Below are 16,071 nucleotides of genomic sequence, written 5' to 3'. Positions count from 1 at the left end.
TTTGTTTGATTCATCACAATGTGAATTTTATTTATATTAACTCTATAATTTTTAACCAAGCACAATTAGATACTAAGGATTAAAATGGTGTATCGATAAATGTACAAAATCAAATGAGATATTTGATCAGAATAGGATAGAGTATTAAATTATAATTGAATGACCGATAGTTTGATAAGTTTGTAAATATGGGTGGATCTATAGTAGAGCACCCAGTAGCACGTGCTATCGACAAAAAAAACACATTATAAAATTTTCAAGTTTTAATCTACTACTTTAGCCACGAAAATTTACTCAATTTTGTTATCTTTAATGAGCCCTAATCCTATTATAATATGGATTAGCAAGGAAACATGTTAAAATACAATGGACTTTAGATCGGCCACTAGTGTGGGTTCGCCACTGATTAGGTATAATGTTAATATGCTATCAAATCGAATATGTGAAATTGATTTCATTTGAGGTGTACTCGTTAGATCTTTATGTATTGTACCTATCAAACTCTTTCTTGATCCTCTAATATCTTGATCCTTATGTTTTTGTACCTTAATTTAATTTTTAAGATCTTAATTTGATTCCCCCAATGATACATGTCTTTTACTTTATCAAATATATATTACTTCATCTATTTAATTATACCGCATAGTACAAATTTGCAGTAAATGTGAAAGTCGAGCAAATACAAAATGACTAGTAACTAACCTATTTAGAAGCATCAATATGATCGTTCGGGCATATTTTGAACTAGGTAAAAAAAGTTTAAAAAAATGGCGATAAACAGAATTTATAGGCGAAAAATAACAATAATTCACTTATTAGAAAGGCATTACAAAAGAAGTACCAACACATACTTACCAATAAATAGATACTTACATACTACTTCCTCTGTTTCTATAATTTTACAACATTTCTACTTTACGTACTATTCCTACTATTTTCTTTAATTCTTATCTATATATTTATTCTTATTTTCTTTCACTTTTAATCATAACCACACAATTTAGTGGTTCATATCGAATTCTGATTACTTGTGTCAATAGTTGGTTTTGAAATCACTTCATCACAAAGGGAGTAATTAATAGTTATCCTTTAATAAGATCCCCAACTTTGCCAATCCTCAAATAAATAGGATAAGTCAAAACCTTAGCCTCCCCTGCATCATTTCCATCATTCCAAGCATTCTTGAATTTTTCCACAATCTCATCAGTTAACAACTCCACCCCTTTTTCCTTTGCAGTAACATAAGCAGACCAAGACCTTAAATATGTCATATAGTCTTCGAAATTCCTCACCATCTCGGACTTGAACTCAAACGGGCCTGTATGATCCAACCCATCTATAGGCTCAAACGGAAAATAGATATCCATATATTTATCGTTCACAAGTTTACGAGCTTCATCCCAGTATGGCGCCGAATCTATTTTGAAGTAAGGCTCAAAAACCGCGTCCACCTTGTCATTAACCTCAGGAGTGGTGTAGCACCATGCTGCAAAGACACCATTAGGCTTTGTCAAGGCCCACTTGACTTGATCGTAGAATTTGGGGAGGTCAAACCAGTGTAATGCTTGTGCTACGGTTATCAAGTCGACAGATGATTCAGAGGCTACATTTTGTTCAAGTTCTTGTAAAGACATGGTTGGTGTTTGACAATAATACTTAACATTTGGGAGCTTGGGTGCATGTTCTAGCTGCTTCTCGCTTGTGTCTGTTCCAATCACATTTTTGAACATCTTTGCTAGCTGAAAAACAATCAAGTATTTAGAAATTCATATAAGATATTCAAAAGTTTGATTTCATAACCCTCCCTTGTTTAAAATACAATAGTAATAACCAATGTTGATACAAAATTGCGATCCAAATCATAAAACTTGTGGGTCTATATTTGGGTACAGGCTAGGCTGAGGGAAGGGGAGGGAATAGTGAGAATCAAACTGAAGTTTCTCTTGAAAAAAAGTGTTGCATGCTCTAACTGATAAGACTCCGTTCTCCTATGTAGTTCTATACTTTTTTTGATATGATGTGGGTCTATCCGTCTATACCGGCGGACTCAAATTCAATCCCTTAAAATTTGAGAATAGGCAACTACACAGCTCATACATAGCATTAAGCCCAGACAGTGAAAAACAAGTTTAAACAGAACTCAATTGCATCATGAGTGGTTTGTAATCCCATACTGCAGCTAAAACTTCTACTCTTGGAACAACTAAATTATCTTTTTAGCCCGTGAGAGTATTATCATCATCATATGCGGTATATTTCGCTTATGAAACATAGTTTGCTAGTTAGTTCGCCTTTTGGATTCACGATTCGATCAAAGTGGTCCAAAAATAGCCTAAAATCGATCATAATTCGCTTTTTTTATTCACAATTCGCGAGGCGATTACCAAATCACGTGACATTGATTTGCTCATAGAAAACCAGAAACTGTGAATAAATCTGAGAAGGGTGGATGATAACATTTTATACCCTTATCAAAGGAGGTAAGGAGATTGGGGTGAATTAGGCCTCGGCTGGAGAAATAGCCACTAAGAGTATGAGACAGCCAAAAATAAAATGTAGCAGTTGCTATTCTGTATGGCAATAGTATTTGAAAGGATTCTTAGATCCAACAATGGCAGTAGTGTAGAAGAAAGGTGGAAAGCAAAGTATAAACAAGAACAAAGAAAAGGTTGAAGCTTTGATGAACAAAGCTCACACACAATACATAAATGGAGTCTTGGACACCTTCCCTTAAATGGGATTATTTTCATTAACTAATTCACATTACGTTGATAAAATACCACTCACAATGCTTGATCACACACAATCAAGCTAAAGCTTGCACCTTTAATGGTGCACACTCATATAATACAAGAAGAAACCCTCTAGGTTTCCCAAACCCTTATCCCTTGTATTGGTCTCTCCTCTATAAATTCCAATCTGAATTAGGACCCTTATATAGCTCCCCAAACAAATAGAATAACCCTAGGACAAAGTGATACTCTCTAATTAAGGCAAGACTTGCTTCTCAATGTACTTCTATACCTTTTTTAATGTGGGTCTATACCTTACTATATCAGTAATTGTGTTATTTAACTGACATATGCAAATATTAATAAAATAAGGGAGGAATCAAAATTCAACCCCTAAAATTTTAGAATAGGCAACTACACAGGCTCATACATAGCAGTAAGCCCAAACAGTGAAGAACAAAATTAAACAGTACTCCATTGCATCATGAGTGGTTTGTACTCCCATACTGAAGCTAAAACTTCTGTTCTTAGTTCAACTATATTATCTTTTTAGCCAATAGAGTATCATCATCATATGCAATATCATCATCAGGATTTGGAAAGGATGAAAGCTGGACCCTTATCAAAGGAGATAGGGATGTTCTGGCGAATGAGACCTCACTATCCTATATGGTAATAGTATTAACTTGTGAGATCAACGTGAATCATGAGTTAGCATAGTAGTTTGAGACTTTTTTTACTACTTACCGACTACCCTTGTATCAAAAAAATAAAAAGCCTTGTGACTTGTGAGATCACCATACATATGAACAAATGAAATGCAATGCCCCTTTCAGCATAAATCTTAATCTTTTGAGGCAAACTTGCAAAAACGTCCTACAGCTAATCTCTTTAATTATGAATAAAACTAAAAAATGCGAGGAAACAAAACAAATTAGAGCATATACTTTAGCTTTGTTCACTTGAAATCAATAGAAAGGCCATCATACAAACAAAACCACCTTTAGGCCAACCCACCACAAATAAAAAACCAAGCAAAACTATCTAATTTTCTTGACCAATCCACGCGAATTTGTCAATTCATGCAAATTTTGAATAAATCGATTAATTCTTTGAATCATCATCATCATCTAACTACATATGCCGCTCATATAATCCATGATCAAGGTCTAATAAGGTGGGAGACGGGTAGCATACCAGATAAGGATATTGCGCCTACGAAAACAAGTATCCGAAATACGACATAGGCAAGAAAAATAGCAACAGATGACAAAACAAAATTAATTTTTAAAAACTGATGATAAAATGTTTCCCTTTCCCCCAATACATGTCGGGCGGACATCTTCATCATCAACTCATCTTCATCATACCTAGAATTTATTATTTAAATTCAACAAAATTGAGAAAAATATTCACATACAGTACAGAATTATGAATACCTAAAAAAAGAGATTGAAGGAAAGACTAACATGAGGAACGGCTTGTCCACTGCCAGTGCCAACATCCCAAGCAAGATCATGTAGAGAAGTTTTGGAAGCAATGAAATCAAAGAGCTCCTTTGGATAAGTTGGACGAGCAATTGCGTACTGTCTTGCCTGCTTTAAGAACAAATCCGCCATTAGAATTTGATGAATGCAAGAAAAATGGATTTTTAATCGCCCAATTTCTACCCATACGTTCTTTAAATGACAATTGGGACTAAAGGGGGTCATTCGGTCCACGCCGAATTACCGTTTTGGTTCGATTAAAAGGGCCGAATTACCGTTTTGGTTCGATTAAAATCGAATTTTGTATTCTTTGATTTTTACATAATTTTAATTTCATTTTGAAATTAGGTTAAGTCGAATTCAGTTATAAAATTAAATAAATATTGGATTATTAAATTTATTTTGTACATCTCTAATTGCTATAATTTATAATATAATTAAATTTAAAATAAAATAAAATCTCTTGAATTGTCCAACCTTTAATGAGATAAGGTGTCAATTTGTTATAGTAGAAAATTTTCATTCAATGAGTTAATGTCATAATCATAAATAATACAATTATTATGATTTTAAAGGATATTTAAAATATTGACTAATAAATTAGTATATTATAAAAAGTAATTTTCAAACTTTAAATTATCTCAGCTCAAACTTTATAATCAATATCAAGCATTTTATTTTTTTCATTTTTAGTTATTGAATTTTTAAGTTACTAAAAAATATCTTAAATGTAAAAATTAATTTGTATCAAGATTTATGAAAATTGCTTACATACAACTTGTATAATAAAATGAAATAAGAACCATATCGTACAATTTATTTTATAAAGATATAAAGATATACAATTAAAAGAATGCATCACATGGTACTATTCAATTTAGTATTGGTGCATATAAATCCATATTCTGAATACAAAATATTTATTTAGGCCCTATTTATTTTGTTTGATTTTTACCTATTTGTTTAATTTTTTACCTATTAAAATTGAATTTTTCTGATCAAAACTAATTTTTACTGATTAAAATTAATTTTTAATTATTGAAACCAAATTTTATAATATAGCTGATATTTAGTTATTATAAATTATAATTAAGTTGCATTGATTAAAATTAATTTTACTAATTAAAACTAATTTTATTAAGGAAAAATTACCGTGAATAATACAACATTTTGTTAATTTCCCTATAATAATACCAACTATTGATTAACTATGAATAATACCAACTTAAACGGGTGTTTTCCTAGAAATCCGTAACATATTAAAAATCAAACTATAGGTAATTCATAAGACAAAAAAAAAGGTAAATTAGTTAATAAATTAAAGTTGATATTATTTTAGAAAAATACCCCTAAATTGGTATTATTCATGATTAATCAATAGTTGATAATATTGTAAAAAAATTAACAAAATATTGTATTATTCACACATAATTTTTCTTTTTATTAATTAAGGTTTAAGACCCCTTATAAAGAGTCGTAACTTTTTTACGCTTTTACAATTTAAACAATATAAATATAAATAAAATAAAAATCGTTAAAAGAGGTTCAATTAGGGTTTTAGTACAACGCTTTCATTTCTTTTCAAGTCCTCAACTTCCTTTGAGCATCAAAGAGAAAATGACTTTCTGGGGTTTGTATTTTCTGCCTTCTTTTTCCATTTATAATGTAAAGTTCATATCTTAATATGTTTGATTTGTATTTTGGATACATGTTGTAAAATTTTTTTCTGGGTTTTTCGGATTTCAGGGATTGAAGTAAAACCAGGAAAACCTTATACTTTTAATACTGATGATTTGGGTGGTAAACTCATATTAACTCAGGTGGGTTTTCCATTTTTATGCTCATTTTTTGTTTGAATTTGTTATTTTAAATTTCCCAATTTGATGAAGTATGCTTTATGTTTAATTTTTATTGTAAATTGTTAGTAATTTAAAGAAAATGAAACCAAAGATGGGTTTTTAAAGAAGGATTTTTGGTTGTATAATGTCAATCTAAAGATTATTTCTGTAGAAGATTTGTGCCATTGGAACCTGGTGTTGTTTCTATTAAGAAGTGTATGTTTTTGGCATTGTAGTGACCAAAATTATGTGAGAAGATGTAATGTATTCCCTATATCCCGTGAACTTGCTACATTTTCCGCTGTAGTCTTGTTCCACCGAATTTGCTCGGTTTCCTTTTGTAGAAATGCCCCATTTTCTATCATCAATTTATCTCTTCATACCATCCACACATTTCAAATTTTTTGTCTTGTTATAACTAAACCAAAAACTTAATATAGAACAATGCAAATGTAGCAAATTCACGAGGAAAGAGTAGTGTGTGGATTTCGGCAATTCATTGCTTTAATGCTCGAAATTGATGTGGTTTATTACGTATGATCATTTTCTTGAGGATTGACAAATTAAAATTTGGCATATGATAACATATGATGACTATATTCTTAAGTGGTATTGATGTTTCTATGGTTAGGCTACACTAGGAAGCGGCTCAGCGACGAAAAAGAGCATTCTTCAGGTCAAAATAGGACATAAAAGTCCAGTCTACCTCTGCACTTTGTTGCCCGATAAATTGGAGTGTTGCTCACTAAATCTTGAATTTGAGGAGGATGATGCAGTGGTTTTTTCTGTTATTGGTCCGACTAGTATTCATCTTTCTGGCTTTGTTCATGGAGACTATGGAGATGATGATGATGAAGATTCGTATCCTTGAAGGCGATTTGTTGTTGATTTTAATGTTCTTGCTAATAAATTTGACTATTTTTAGTAGGGAATTCATTCGTTATCCTGGTCTTTTTCATCATTCCAATGACTAGTTTACATTTCCTTGATCGAGAATCTTTTAGCGATTCATATGGGGAAGATATTGATGAGAGCGAGTCAGAAAGTAGTGGATTTGAAGCTGATGATGATTTGGATGCTTTTCTTAATGAGGATGAAAGCATGTTCCCGCCTTCATCCGTCCCAAAAAGTGGAGGTATAGCTAGTGCTCTTGTTAACTAGTTGTTCTTTATTGCATGCACAATTACAAGCATATTATTGTTTCTTGTGTTTGTAAGACTTTTAACCAGTTGCCACTCTTTCCTTATGGAAGAAGTTCAATCTCGTCTATTGATAGTTCATGTCAATGCATACACACATCCTTCTTTCATGGTTTGTAAGGTTTTTAATCCGTGTGGTCTATTATGTATTTTGATACAATGTTTTGGGAAAATAAATGGATATATTTGCATAGAACTAGATACATCATGAAATTTGTGATTTGATCAGATTGGTCTTGCATGTGGTTCACTTAAATGAGTGTGCGTTTGATTATAGATTGTGCTTATAAGTTCCTTTTAAATTGTGTGTATATATGTTGCTAATAACTTGTGTTTAATTCGTTCAAGGGCAATTATTTGTGTAGGGCTATCCTAAACTTTTGAACTTGGGTAACTACAAAAACAATAAATGTTTTTGAAACTTAATTTCAAAAATAAACGTCTTCCTGTTGTGGTTGTGGACAATTGTTGAGCATAGCTCAAAAAGTTAGCTCAACACTCGCAGTAACATCAAGCAATTGTTGATCCGAGTCAAAGAAAGTAAGCCGAACAATTTTGAGTCCTTAGTTGCAAGGGCGATTGTTGAGTTGACTTTCTTTGATTCAGCTCAACAATGGCCGCGCTAACAGCAGGCAACTTGTGATCTCAAACAGACATACCTTCTTTTCCAAATCATTTCCCATTTTCCTATAATGCTAAAAAAAGTCAACAGTGCTAGAATCGCTCACTGTTGACTTTTCTGTACTGTTTTGCAATGGCCCTATGTTGGGCGTTTTCTTTTCCAGGTTCAGTTTTGTCCGAAGCTGGGAAGAGCATATTTTTGGAATAAAGTTCCAAAAACACTTGTTTTATTATTTTTATTAACTTGGTTCATGTAGCCACTCCAATCTTTTGGGATTAATGACCTGACATTATTGTTGTATTTTATTAAATTGGGCCCACTTTACAAAAATATGTTAATTTTTGACACAAAAATATGCTAATTTTTGACACAAAAATATGTTAATTTAAACAAATATATTTCCGTATGTGTACTTTTGGCTGCATGGCTTTAAGTGTTTTTTGTAATACAGTAATATATTTTGTTTTCGGTTGAGTTGCAAGTTCAAGAATTTTTCTTTGATGTTTGTAGTTGTTATTGAGGAGATAGTTGATGATGAGAAGGCTACAAGTGAAAATCCCGGAACCAAACAATCAAAGAAGAAAAAACAGTTGGCTGATTCTAACAACGAAAAAAAGGGTGAACAACAAATTGTTGTTAAGGGAACTTCTGGTACCTCAGTGCTGGAGAGTGAAGATGAAGATGGTTTTCCTGTTTCTTTATCTCGTGAAACTGAAACTAATTCTGAAATTCTTGAAGCAAAGACGACAACAGGAACAGCCGAAGGAAAGATAACAAAAAAGAAGAAAATTGAAGTTGAAGAGGCTGAATCTTTAAGGAGTTTGAAAAGGAAGGTTGAATCTATCGACAAAAATGATGAACAGAAAAGGTACAACTATGCAAATCTTAATTATTGTTGCACTTTTGAACAATCAACAATAGTGTTATGCAGAATACATCCATGGAAGTGGTATCATATTGGAAAAATTACCATGAATACTACAACCTTTCGTTAATTTGCCTACAATAATACCAATTTTTGATTAACCATGAATAACACCAACTTAAGGGGTTTTTTCCTAGAATAGTACCAACTTTAGTTTATTAACTGATTTACCTATTTTTTTGTCGTATAAGCTCCTATAATTGGATTTTTAACATGTTAGTGATATGCAAGGGAAATACCCTTAAGTTGGTATTATTCATGGTTAATAAAAATTGGTATTATCGTAGGGAAATAAGCAAAAGGTTATATTATTTCTGGTAATTTTACATATGCGATATAATTGCAACTTTTTACTTGCCTTATATTATTTGTGAAATAGATATTTTTTGATCGCTTACTGTGAGAAGTTTCAGTGGTGCTATTGAAGCTGGTGATGGAGATGCATCTATAAACAAAAGGAAGAAGGATAAGAAGAAAAAGAAGGCCAAGACTGAAAAAAACGAAGAGGTAGCAGATCTAAAGCAAGATGCAAGCAATAAAGATGAAAAGCAGACAATCAAACCCGAGAAGGAAACCAAGAAATCTAATGATAAACATGCCAAAGTTAGGACCTTTCCGAATGGATTGGCCATCGAGGAGTTGAAAATGGGAAAACCTGATGGGAAGAGAGCTTCTCGTGGAAGCAAGGTAACTACAATTTTCTAGATCAGTGCTTCTGTTTACACAAAGCATATAAATGATTGATTTTTTTCAATTCGCCAATTAATTCGTTTTTTCAAGATGCATATTATTAAGCATCAAAAGTAGCTGGAGTGTCGGACTTGTGTGAATAATTCGTTTTCAATTCGTGTTTAATCAAGAGATTAGTTAATTATGTGACGCCGTGTTGTATTGTTACTCTACCTGGAAGTTATACCACCATACTTTACCGGCGCAGGTTAGCACTCTCAAGTATGCATTAAAGATGTCCAATATACGAATCATCTACTTTTTAACCCGGGGACACTTGAAGATCTCTTTGAACATTTTAGAATAAACTTCATCATCATCATCATACCCAATATCCCGCTCAAAGTCAGGGTCTGGGTGAGGGAAGGTGACGAACATTCCATACCCGTATTCCCTTAAAGTGAGAACTAGAGGAAAGTGGTCTATTTTACCCCAAAAGAAAGAGCCCTGCATAAGAAGAAATGAGTGACGACGGACAATGTTATCTAAAGAGTAAAAACTATTGATAAGACCGATAAAAATAAAAATTAGAATAAACTTCTAATATCTTAATTGACGTTGACTTAACCTCTGGCTGTTCGAGTTTTAAACTACTACAATCGTCGTTCTTGTGGGAGATTTTGTTTCGTCTCCTGAAGTTTTTCATTGAAAACGCAGGTTAGTGTTTACTACATCGGGAAGTTGTTGAAGACTGGCAAACATTTTGACTCCAACATCGGCAAAAAGCCGTTTAAATTCCGTCTAGGTGAAACAAACTTCTAGTATCGATAATATTGCTCTGCACTTGTAATTGTCATCTTAATACTGTTTTATTGTCGACCTAATCGTTTTGCTTCCCGTGATAGGTATTGGACAAGTCATCAAGGGTTGGGATGTTGGTGTTGAAGGTAGAATTGAATGTTTCACAAATTCCTTAATTGACTGCATTGTGTTCGTTTTTGGTGATCTAAAGTTGTCATATTGTTGTGTGATATTTGATTACTAGGCATGCGAGTTGGAGATAAACGAAGGCTAACTATTCCACCTTCAATGGGGTAAGTGTTTTAACCCTTCGTCCCATGGAATTTCCTACATATTCCAATTTAAGGTGTCTCATTCAATTTATTACATTTTAAATTTTGGCCATGACCCTACAATATCTCTTTAATTCTCATCCACTTATCTTTTCGTCTTATCCACATTCAAACTATGTACCTGTTGCAAATTTCCATGGAATGTATTAGTACAATTTGAATCAAGTTGGCACACAATCACTCACAAAGATATACTATACTCCCTCCATTCCCCTTAATTTAGTACATTTTCCTTTTTTTTTCATCTCATTTGATTTTGCTACAATTCTTTTTGTCTTTTTTTGAAAATGGTTCAACCACTTTTTTTGATTCTCATTCACACATTTCTTCTGTTATTTTAATAACATTCGAACAATTTAACATTTTTTGTGTTATTCTTCCAACAAATAAAAAGGGTGTCAAACTCGAGAGAACAAAAAAGTATATATTTTGGCACTTCTTCCTTCAAGAAAGTGATTTAGATTTCTTTTTTTTAATCTTTATTGATTAATTTTGCTGTGCTTTCAAAACTTTTAAATTATCAATTCTACCAATGAATTTTATGAATATGAATTCATGTATTAGCTTCTAATCACATTAATTTGCTTTGTTGTGCAGTTATGGGGCTGCTGGTGCTCCGCCTCAGATCCCGTCTAATGCATGGCTACTCTTTGACGTTGAATTGGTGGATGTCGCGTGATATGGATTGCTTCCATGGAAAGTTTCTTTGTGGTAAGACGTTTTCAAGCTGTCTGAGTGTTTATCGAAGTTTTGACACAAGCAAGTCATCCATGGATGCAAAATTTTGTTTCTTTTATCTTAAGAGAGATTTTTTGAGAGGTGTAAAGTTGTGATGTTGATTCAACTGGAACAGCTCGTTTGTTTTACTTGATTTTGATGCATAATGAAATTTAAAACACTTTGAACTGCAAAAGCCGATGATTTGGCTCCCCCCTTTTATGCAAGGAAACTACAGTTGTTGGATTTAGTTAATCAGTCACTACTAGACCCGTGCAACGGTCTGGGCCGCTGGAGGACCCGGATTTCACTTCATTTTGCGGGTTTTTAACAGGCCGGGCTTAAACTATAGTAGGAAGATGAACAACTTAGCGGAATATTGAACAAACTCGTAGTAAAATAAATGCATAGACAGAGAACACTGAAATTTATGAGATTCACCCAACATGACTTCGTCCAAAATGGTTCTTTTAATTATTTTATTTTAATGAAAATTTGGAGCTCAAACTATGAACTCTTGAACAAATTACAATCGACATAGAAAATTGCAAGTTTTGGATATATTTGTCGGGTTTTTGGTGTGTATTGGCATAACTTAGAGCACTACAAATGGATCCACATAGTGATTCGATATTTATCCGATCTTTTAATCAAATTCGACTTGACCCAATTTTAAAATAAATTTTACATTTTAAATTATATAAAAACCAATGTGGACATAAAATCAAATTTTAAACCGACTCAAAACAATGCGAAGACTCGAATGAACACGTCTAGATCCTCCATGTACACGACACCGTCTACACCATGTGAACAAAAGAGCCTAATTGAACCTCATTCAGGGTAGTCTCCAATAGGACCTCAAAAGTACTACTCACGGGGTATATAGAGTTGAAATCATAAGCACACTATTCTCTGATTCAAGCATGAGGCCTAATTATAGAAAAACTGTCGCAATCTCGATAATTTGTACATTATCACGTATAGAACATGACAAAAATGGAATTACAACTGATATTCATCAAGATGTTTAACATCAAGAACTACAATTGGTTTGATTTACTATATCAGTAAATGCATCTGCTCATCGGAAAGAATTATGAAGTGAAGAGTTTACACAAAACTCAGAAGGATGCTTCCGGGGTGCTGGGCTAAGAGCTCGAACAAGCATCAGTGCAGCTCGAGGACAAGTAACATACTGCCTGTTGAAAATCACTTTGCTCGAGAGTCGGGAGCGAAAACCAATCAATTGGATAAATGTAAAGAATATTTGCGATCAAATGCTTTATAAATTAATTCATCTGTAGGAATGCATGTAAAGAATTCAAACAAAATCCAAATAAAGTTATAATGAGAAATAATAGAAAGTATTTAAAGAGTACAATTAAGCTCACCTAATAAACAAGGCCCAAGAGATGAATTCAGTGCATCAGTAAATTTTTGTATCATTAATCTGAATGTTGGGGATGTGTTGATCTTGGGCCAATCCACTCCATCAGGTTTTCGACATCGTTCTTCTAGCTCCGGAAAAAAGTTTATCTCAAGACTCTTCAGAGAGTCGAGTTTCTTCATTTCTTCTGGAAGTGATTTAAGCTCAGGACAGTTATGTATAGACAGGTATTGGAGAGATGATAAGCAATCTATCCATTCAGGTATTGTTTTCACACTGTCCCCAGACTCAATTTGGAGGGTTTGGAGGGACATCAAGCACCGAATCCCCTTGGGTAGACCATTTTTCATTCTCGGCCCGCTTTCGAAATTCAGGATACGGAGACTTTGAGATAAAGATTTCCAAAATATGTCATCATCCTCGTATTCAACGAACATGAATGGCGTTGCTGGCACCGCTATGTCTAGAGACTCTAAGGCAGTGAAATTGTGAAATCCTTTTCTTCCGGAAAGTATCCTTAGCATATTCATATCTTCAATACATAGGCTTTTCAGGGCAGAGGCACATCTGGAAAATTCTTGTGATAAATTGTCAACCCCCTACGTATAATATAGTCTACGCACCCCGGTTTTTATGATGAGTTGAGTAAGACGACTTGTTGGTAGTGATTTGAGAATACCTAAGTCATCTATTGTCAACTCACGTAAAAGGACTTCTTCTTCTTCATCGGTGGCCCTGGGTTTTACTCTTATCTCCAACGTTTCATTGTTTTTACTCAATTCCAACGCTTCAAGGCGTGGACATTGAGGAAACGATGTTAGCTTCATGCAAGAGCTAATCCTCAACTCAGAGAGACAAGGAAATCGCAATCTCTTCTTTGAGCGACAATCATCATCTACCCAAGATGGCTCTCCCTTCCACCACCCCTTCAACTCCGAGAGGCTTCTAATCTCAAGATATCAAGAGACGGGAAAAATATTGGTAATTCTTCTCTTTCGGTGCCATTGCTCGAAATTTCCATGAAATCCAAGTTATTCAACTTTTCAAGATTCAGTCTTTTCAGATGAGGCAACTTACTTAACATGGGCATCTCTTGCAGATGTGTACAATCCTTAAGGCTGATGGAGACAAGACCAGAAAGGGAGATAGCCCAATTATCTATTGCTCTTCCCCACTTTGGAATGGTTGTACCCTTGTAGTTGGATAACTTTAGCTTCTTGAGATTTGAATGTGGCTTTAGGGTTTCCAAAGTGGCTTCTGGGTTTTCACAATCAAAATCAAATTTTAAGTCAACCTCCTCAAGATGTTCTATCCTCCACAAATATCCTCCTTCTATGTCATTCAAGCTTTCCACTTTTCTATAATATTCACCTATCACTATTTTGATGCTACCTTTTATTTTAGTGAGAGGTTTTAGAACTTTCAACTCATCATCACATTCTATCTGAGCTGAATTTCTCCTACCCACCACAAAGTAAGGTAGAAAAGTAAGGCTTGTCAACTTCTCCATACCTAGAGGCATACAAGTCAAGCTTATGCAATCATCCAAATCAAATTGCCTAAGTTTAGACAATTTACTGAAATTTTTCGGCAAACACCTTAAACGATAGCATTTACGTAATATTAACGATTGCAGATTACATAACTCGGAAATCTCATCAGGGACTACCTTCAGATATATGTTTTCAGAAAGTCAAGATGCCTCAAATGCATTAACTTACCTATTGAGATAGGTAAACTCTCCCCATTCAAACCAGACATGTTCAACACTCCTAGGTACCTCCAATTGAGTAATAATACATCCATTAAAGGCCCTTCCTCAATGAACTTACAACATCGACCCAAGTCAAGGTGTCTAAGTTTAATTAGTTTTCCTGATCCCTTTGGAAACTCCCTTAAACTACTACACTCACTTAGAAGTAATGTCTCCAAATTATGTAGTTTTGTAATCTCATTAGAGAGTGCATCTAGTTCATCATTATATGACAGGTCCAAATACCTTAAAAGGAGTAGCTTTCCTATTGACTTGGGCAAACTCTTGAATTTAGAATAAGATAAGCCTAAAACCCTTAGGTATTTCCAGTTCCTTATATCTACATCTTTATGAAACTTTCTGATATATGATCGAATCTTAGGGCTACATCTAAAGCTATCTAGACAAATATCTCTTACATGACGAACTTCATCGGCCTGCAGGTTTGAATTGAGAGAATCAATCATTTCCTTCTTCCTCACATCTTGAGCAAGATGGTGCATAAAGTCATGGATTTTAATAAGGTTGAATGGTGAACCCACATCAATTTCAAAGAAACGTCTGCAACAAAGTCAAAAAATGTCCCTCTGCTGCATCATCAAGACTTTGCCCTTTGTCTGGCACAATATATCCTTGTGCTATCCAAAGGCTAATCAACTTCTCCTTCTCAATTCTAAAATCTTTACGAAACAATGCAGAATAACTAAAACAACTCTTCAATGGGGCTTCTAGATTGTCATAACTAAACCTCAAGATAGAAAGCATTTTATCACCATCTGTTAAAGCAAGTACCAATAATCTTAATGATGACGTTAACTTTAAACATATAATCGAACATGCTTTGTCTTGTACTTTAGAGAGGGTCGATAAAGATGTGTCGAATATAGGTGATTTAAGGTTTGGAACGATTGATAAGAGTTGCTTGATCAAAGCAACGAATAAAGAAGCAGACTGTGAGTGGCTCGACCAACCGCCCGATCGAGTTAAGTGTTGCTCGACCGGTCGAGTGGTGTTGGCTCGGTCGAGCAAGGTGTGAAGAACAAGTCAGTAGCTTCTCTGGAAGCTTGCTCGACCGAGTGAGGTAGTAGCTCGGTCGAGCGGAAGTCCAGCAGACTACATTGGATTCTGTTTTTGGTCAGAATTTGTAGTGACTATGCAATAATGTGGTGCATTACTCTATTGTTTATTGCAATGTTTATTGTCATGGTAAATTAGATTGTTAATTGGGATGTTACATGTGAGTTTATGGTGATTTATGAGGGAATACTAAGAGTGATGAATATCTTGCCTATAAATAGGATTCATCACTCATAGTAACATTCACCACAAAACACACATATTGTTGAGAGGGCTATTGCATTGTTAGAAACTTGAGAGTGTTCTTACTTTGCTTTAGTATTTATGCTCTTGAGAGATTGTTCTCAAGATAAGAGAGGTTTATTATACTTGTAATTGTTGAATTCATTATAATAAACTATATTTGAGAGGGAGGTATTCAAGATACCTCATAAACACTTGTGTTCATCTTTTGCATTATATTTTTCATTTGTTTTTCATTGTTGAACCTCTTTGAGACTTTCGTTTTCACCATCATTTCTACCAAGTC

The 16,071-nt window shown here is 33.9% G+C and overlaps 3 protein-coding genes across 5 annotated transcripts; 1 reads left to right on the top strand and 2 right to left on the bottom strand.

Annotated features, from left to right (window-relative positions):
* Nucleotides 1-783: 783 nt before the first annotated feature.
* On the bottom strand, nucleotides 784-4,444 carry LOC130806980 (uncharacterized). The gene is made up of 2 exons (XM_057672251.1): nucleotides 4,202-4,444; nucleotides 784-1,739 (listed from the first exon to the last, which is right to left on the bottom strand). Exons 1-2 carry the CDS (start codon nucleotides 4,442-4,444, stop codon nucleotides 1,083-1,085), a joined length of 900 nt encoding a protein of 299 aa, XP_057528234.1. The 3' UTR covers nucleotides 784-1,082.
* Nucleotides 4,445-5,758: 1,314 nt separating this feature from the next.
* Nucleotides 5,759-12,318, top strand: LOC130806978 (peptidyl-prolyl cis-trans isomerase FKBP53). 2 transcript variants are annotated; one of them, XM_057672247.1, is made up of 10 exons: nucleotides 5,759-5,849; nucleotides 5,966-6,039; nucleotides 6,689-6,918; nucleotides 7,062-7,192; nucleotides 8,389-8,746; nucleotides 9,217-9,490; nucleotides 10,190-10,277; nucleotides 10,378-10,419; nucleotides 10,518-10,566; nucleotides 11,203-12,318. In XM_057672247.1, the coding sequence occupies exons 1-10, from the start codon at nucleotides 5,837-5,839 to the stop codon at nucleotides 11,282-11,284; spliced, it is 1,341 nt and encodes a 446-aa protein (XP_057528230.1). In that variant the 5' UTR covers nucleotides 5,759-5,836; the 3' UTR covers nucleotides 11,285-12,318. The 2 variants fall into 2 exon arrangements, with proteins under 2 accessions (XP_057528230.1, XP_057528231.1); XM_057672248.1 differs by lacking the exon at nucleotides 10,190-10,277.
* Nucleotides 12,319-12,404: 86 nt separating this feature from the next.
* Nucleotides 12,405-15,749, bottom strand: LOC130806979 (putative disease resistance protein RGA4). Of its 2 annotated transcripts, none has more exons than XM_057672249.1 (2): nucleotides 12,717-15,749; nucleotides 12,405-12,623 (listed from the first exon to the last, which is right to left on the bottom strand). In XM_057672249.1, exons 1-2 carry the CDS (start codon nucleotides 13,240-13,242, stop codon nucleotides 12,568-12,570), a joined length of 582 nt encoding a protein of 193 aa, XP_057528232.1. In that variant the 5' UTR covers nucleotides 13,243-15,749; the 3' UTR covers nucleotides 12,405-12,567. Both variants share the same exon structure in this region; 1 of them encodes a protein (XP_057528232.1).
* Nucleotides 15,750-16,071: the final 322 nt, after the last annotated feature.

Source organism: Amaranthus tricolor, chromosome 2, assembly GCF_026212465.1.
Source record: "Amaranthus tricolor cultivar Red isolate AtriRed21 chromosome 2, ASM2621246v1, whole genome shotgun sequence".
Classification (NCBI taxonomy): domain Eukaryota; kingdom Viridiplantae; phylum Streptophyta; class Magnoliopsida; order Caryophyllales; family Amaranthaceae; genus Amaranthus; species Amaranthus tricolor.
This window is presented reverse-complemented; position numbering and strand designations above follow the sequence as displayed.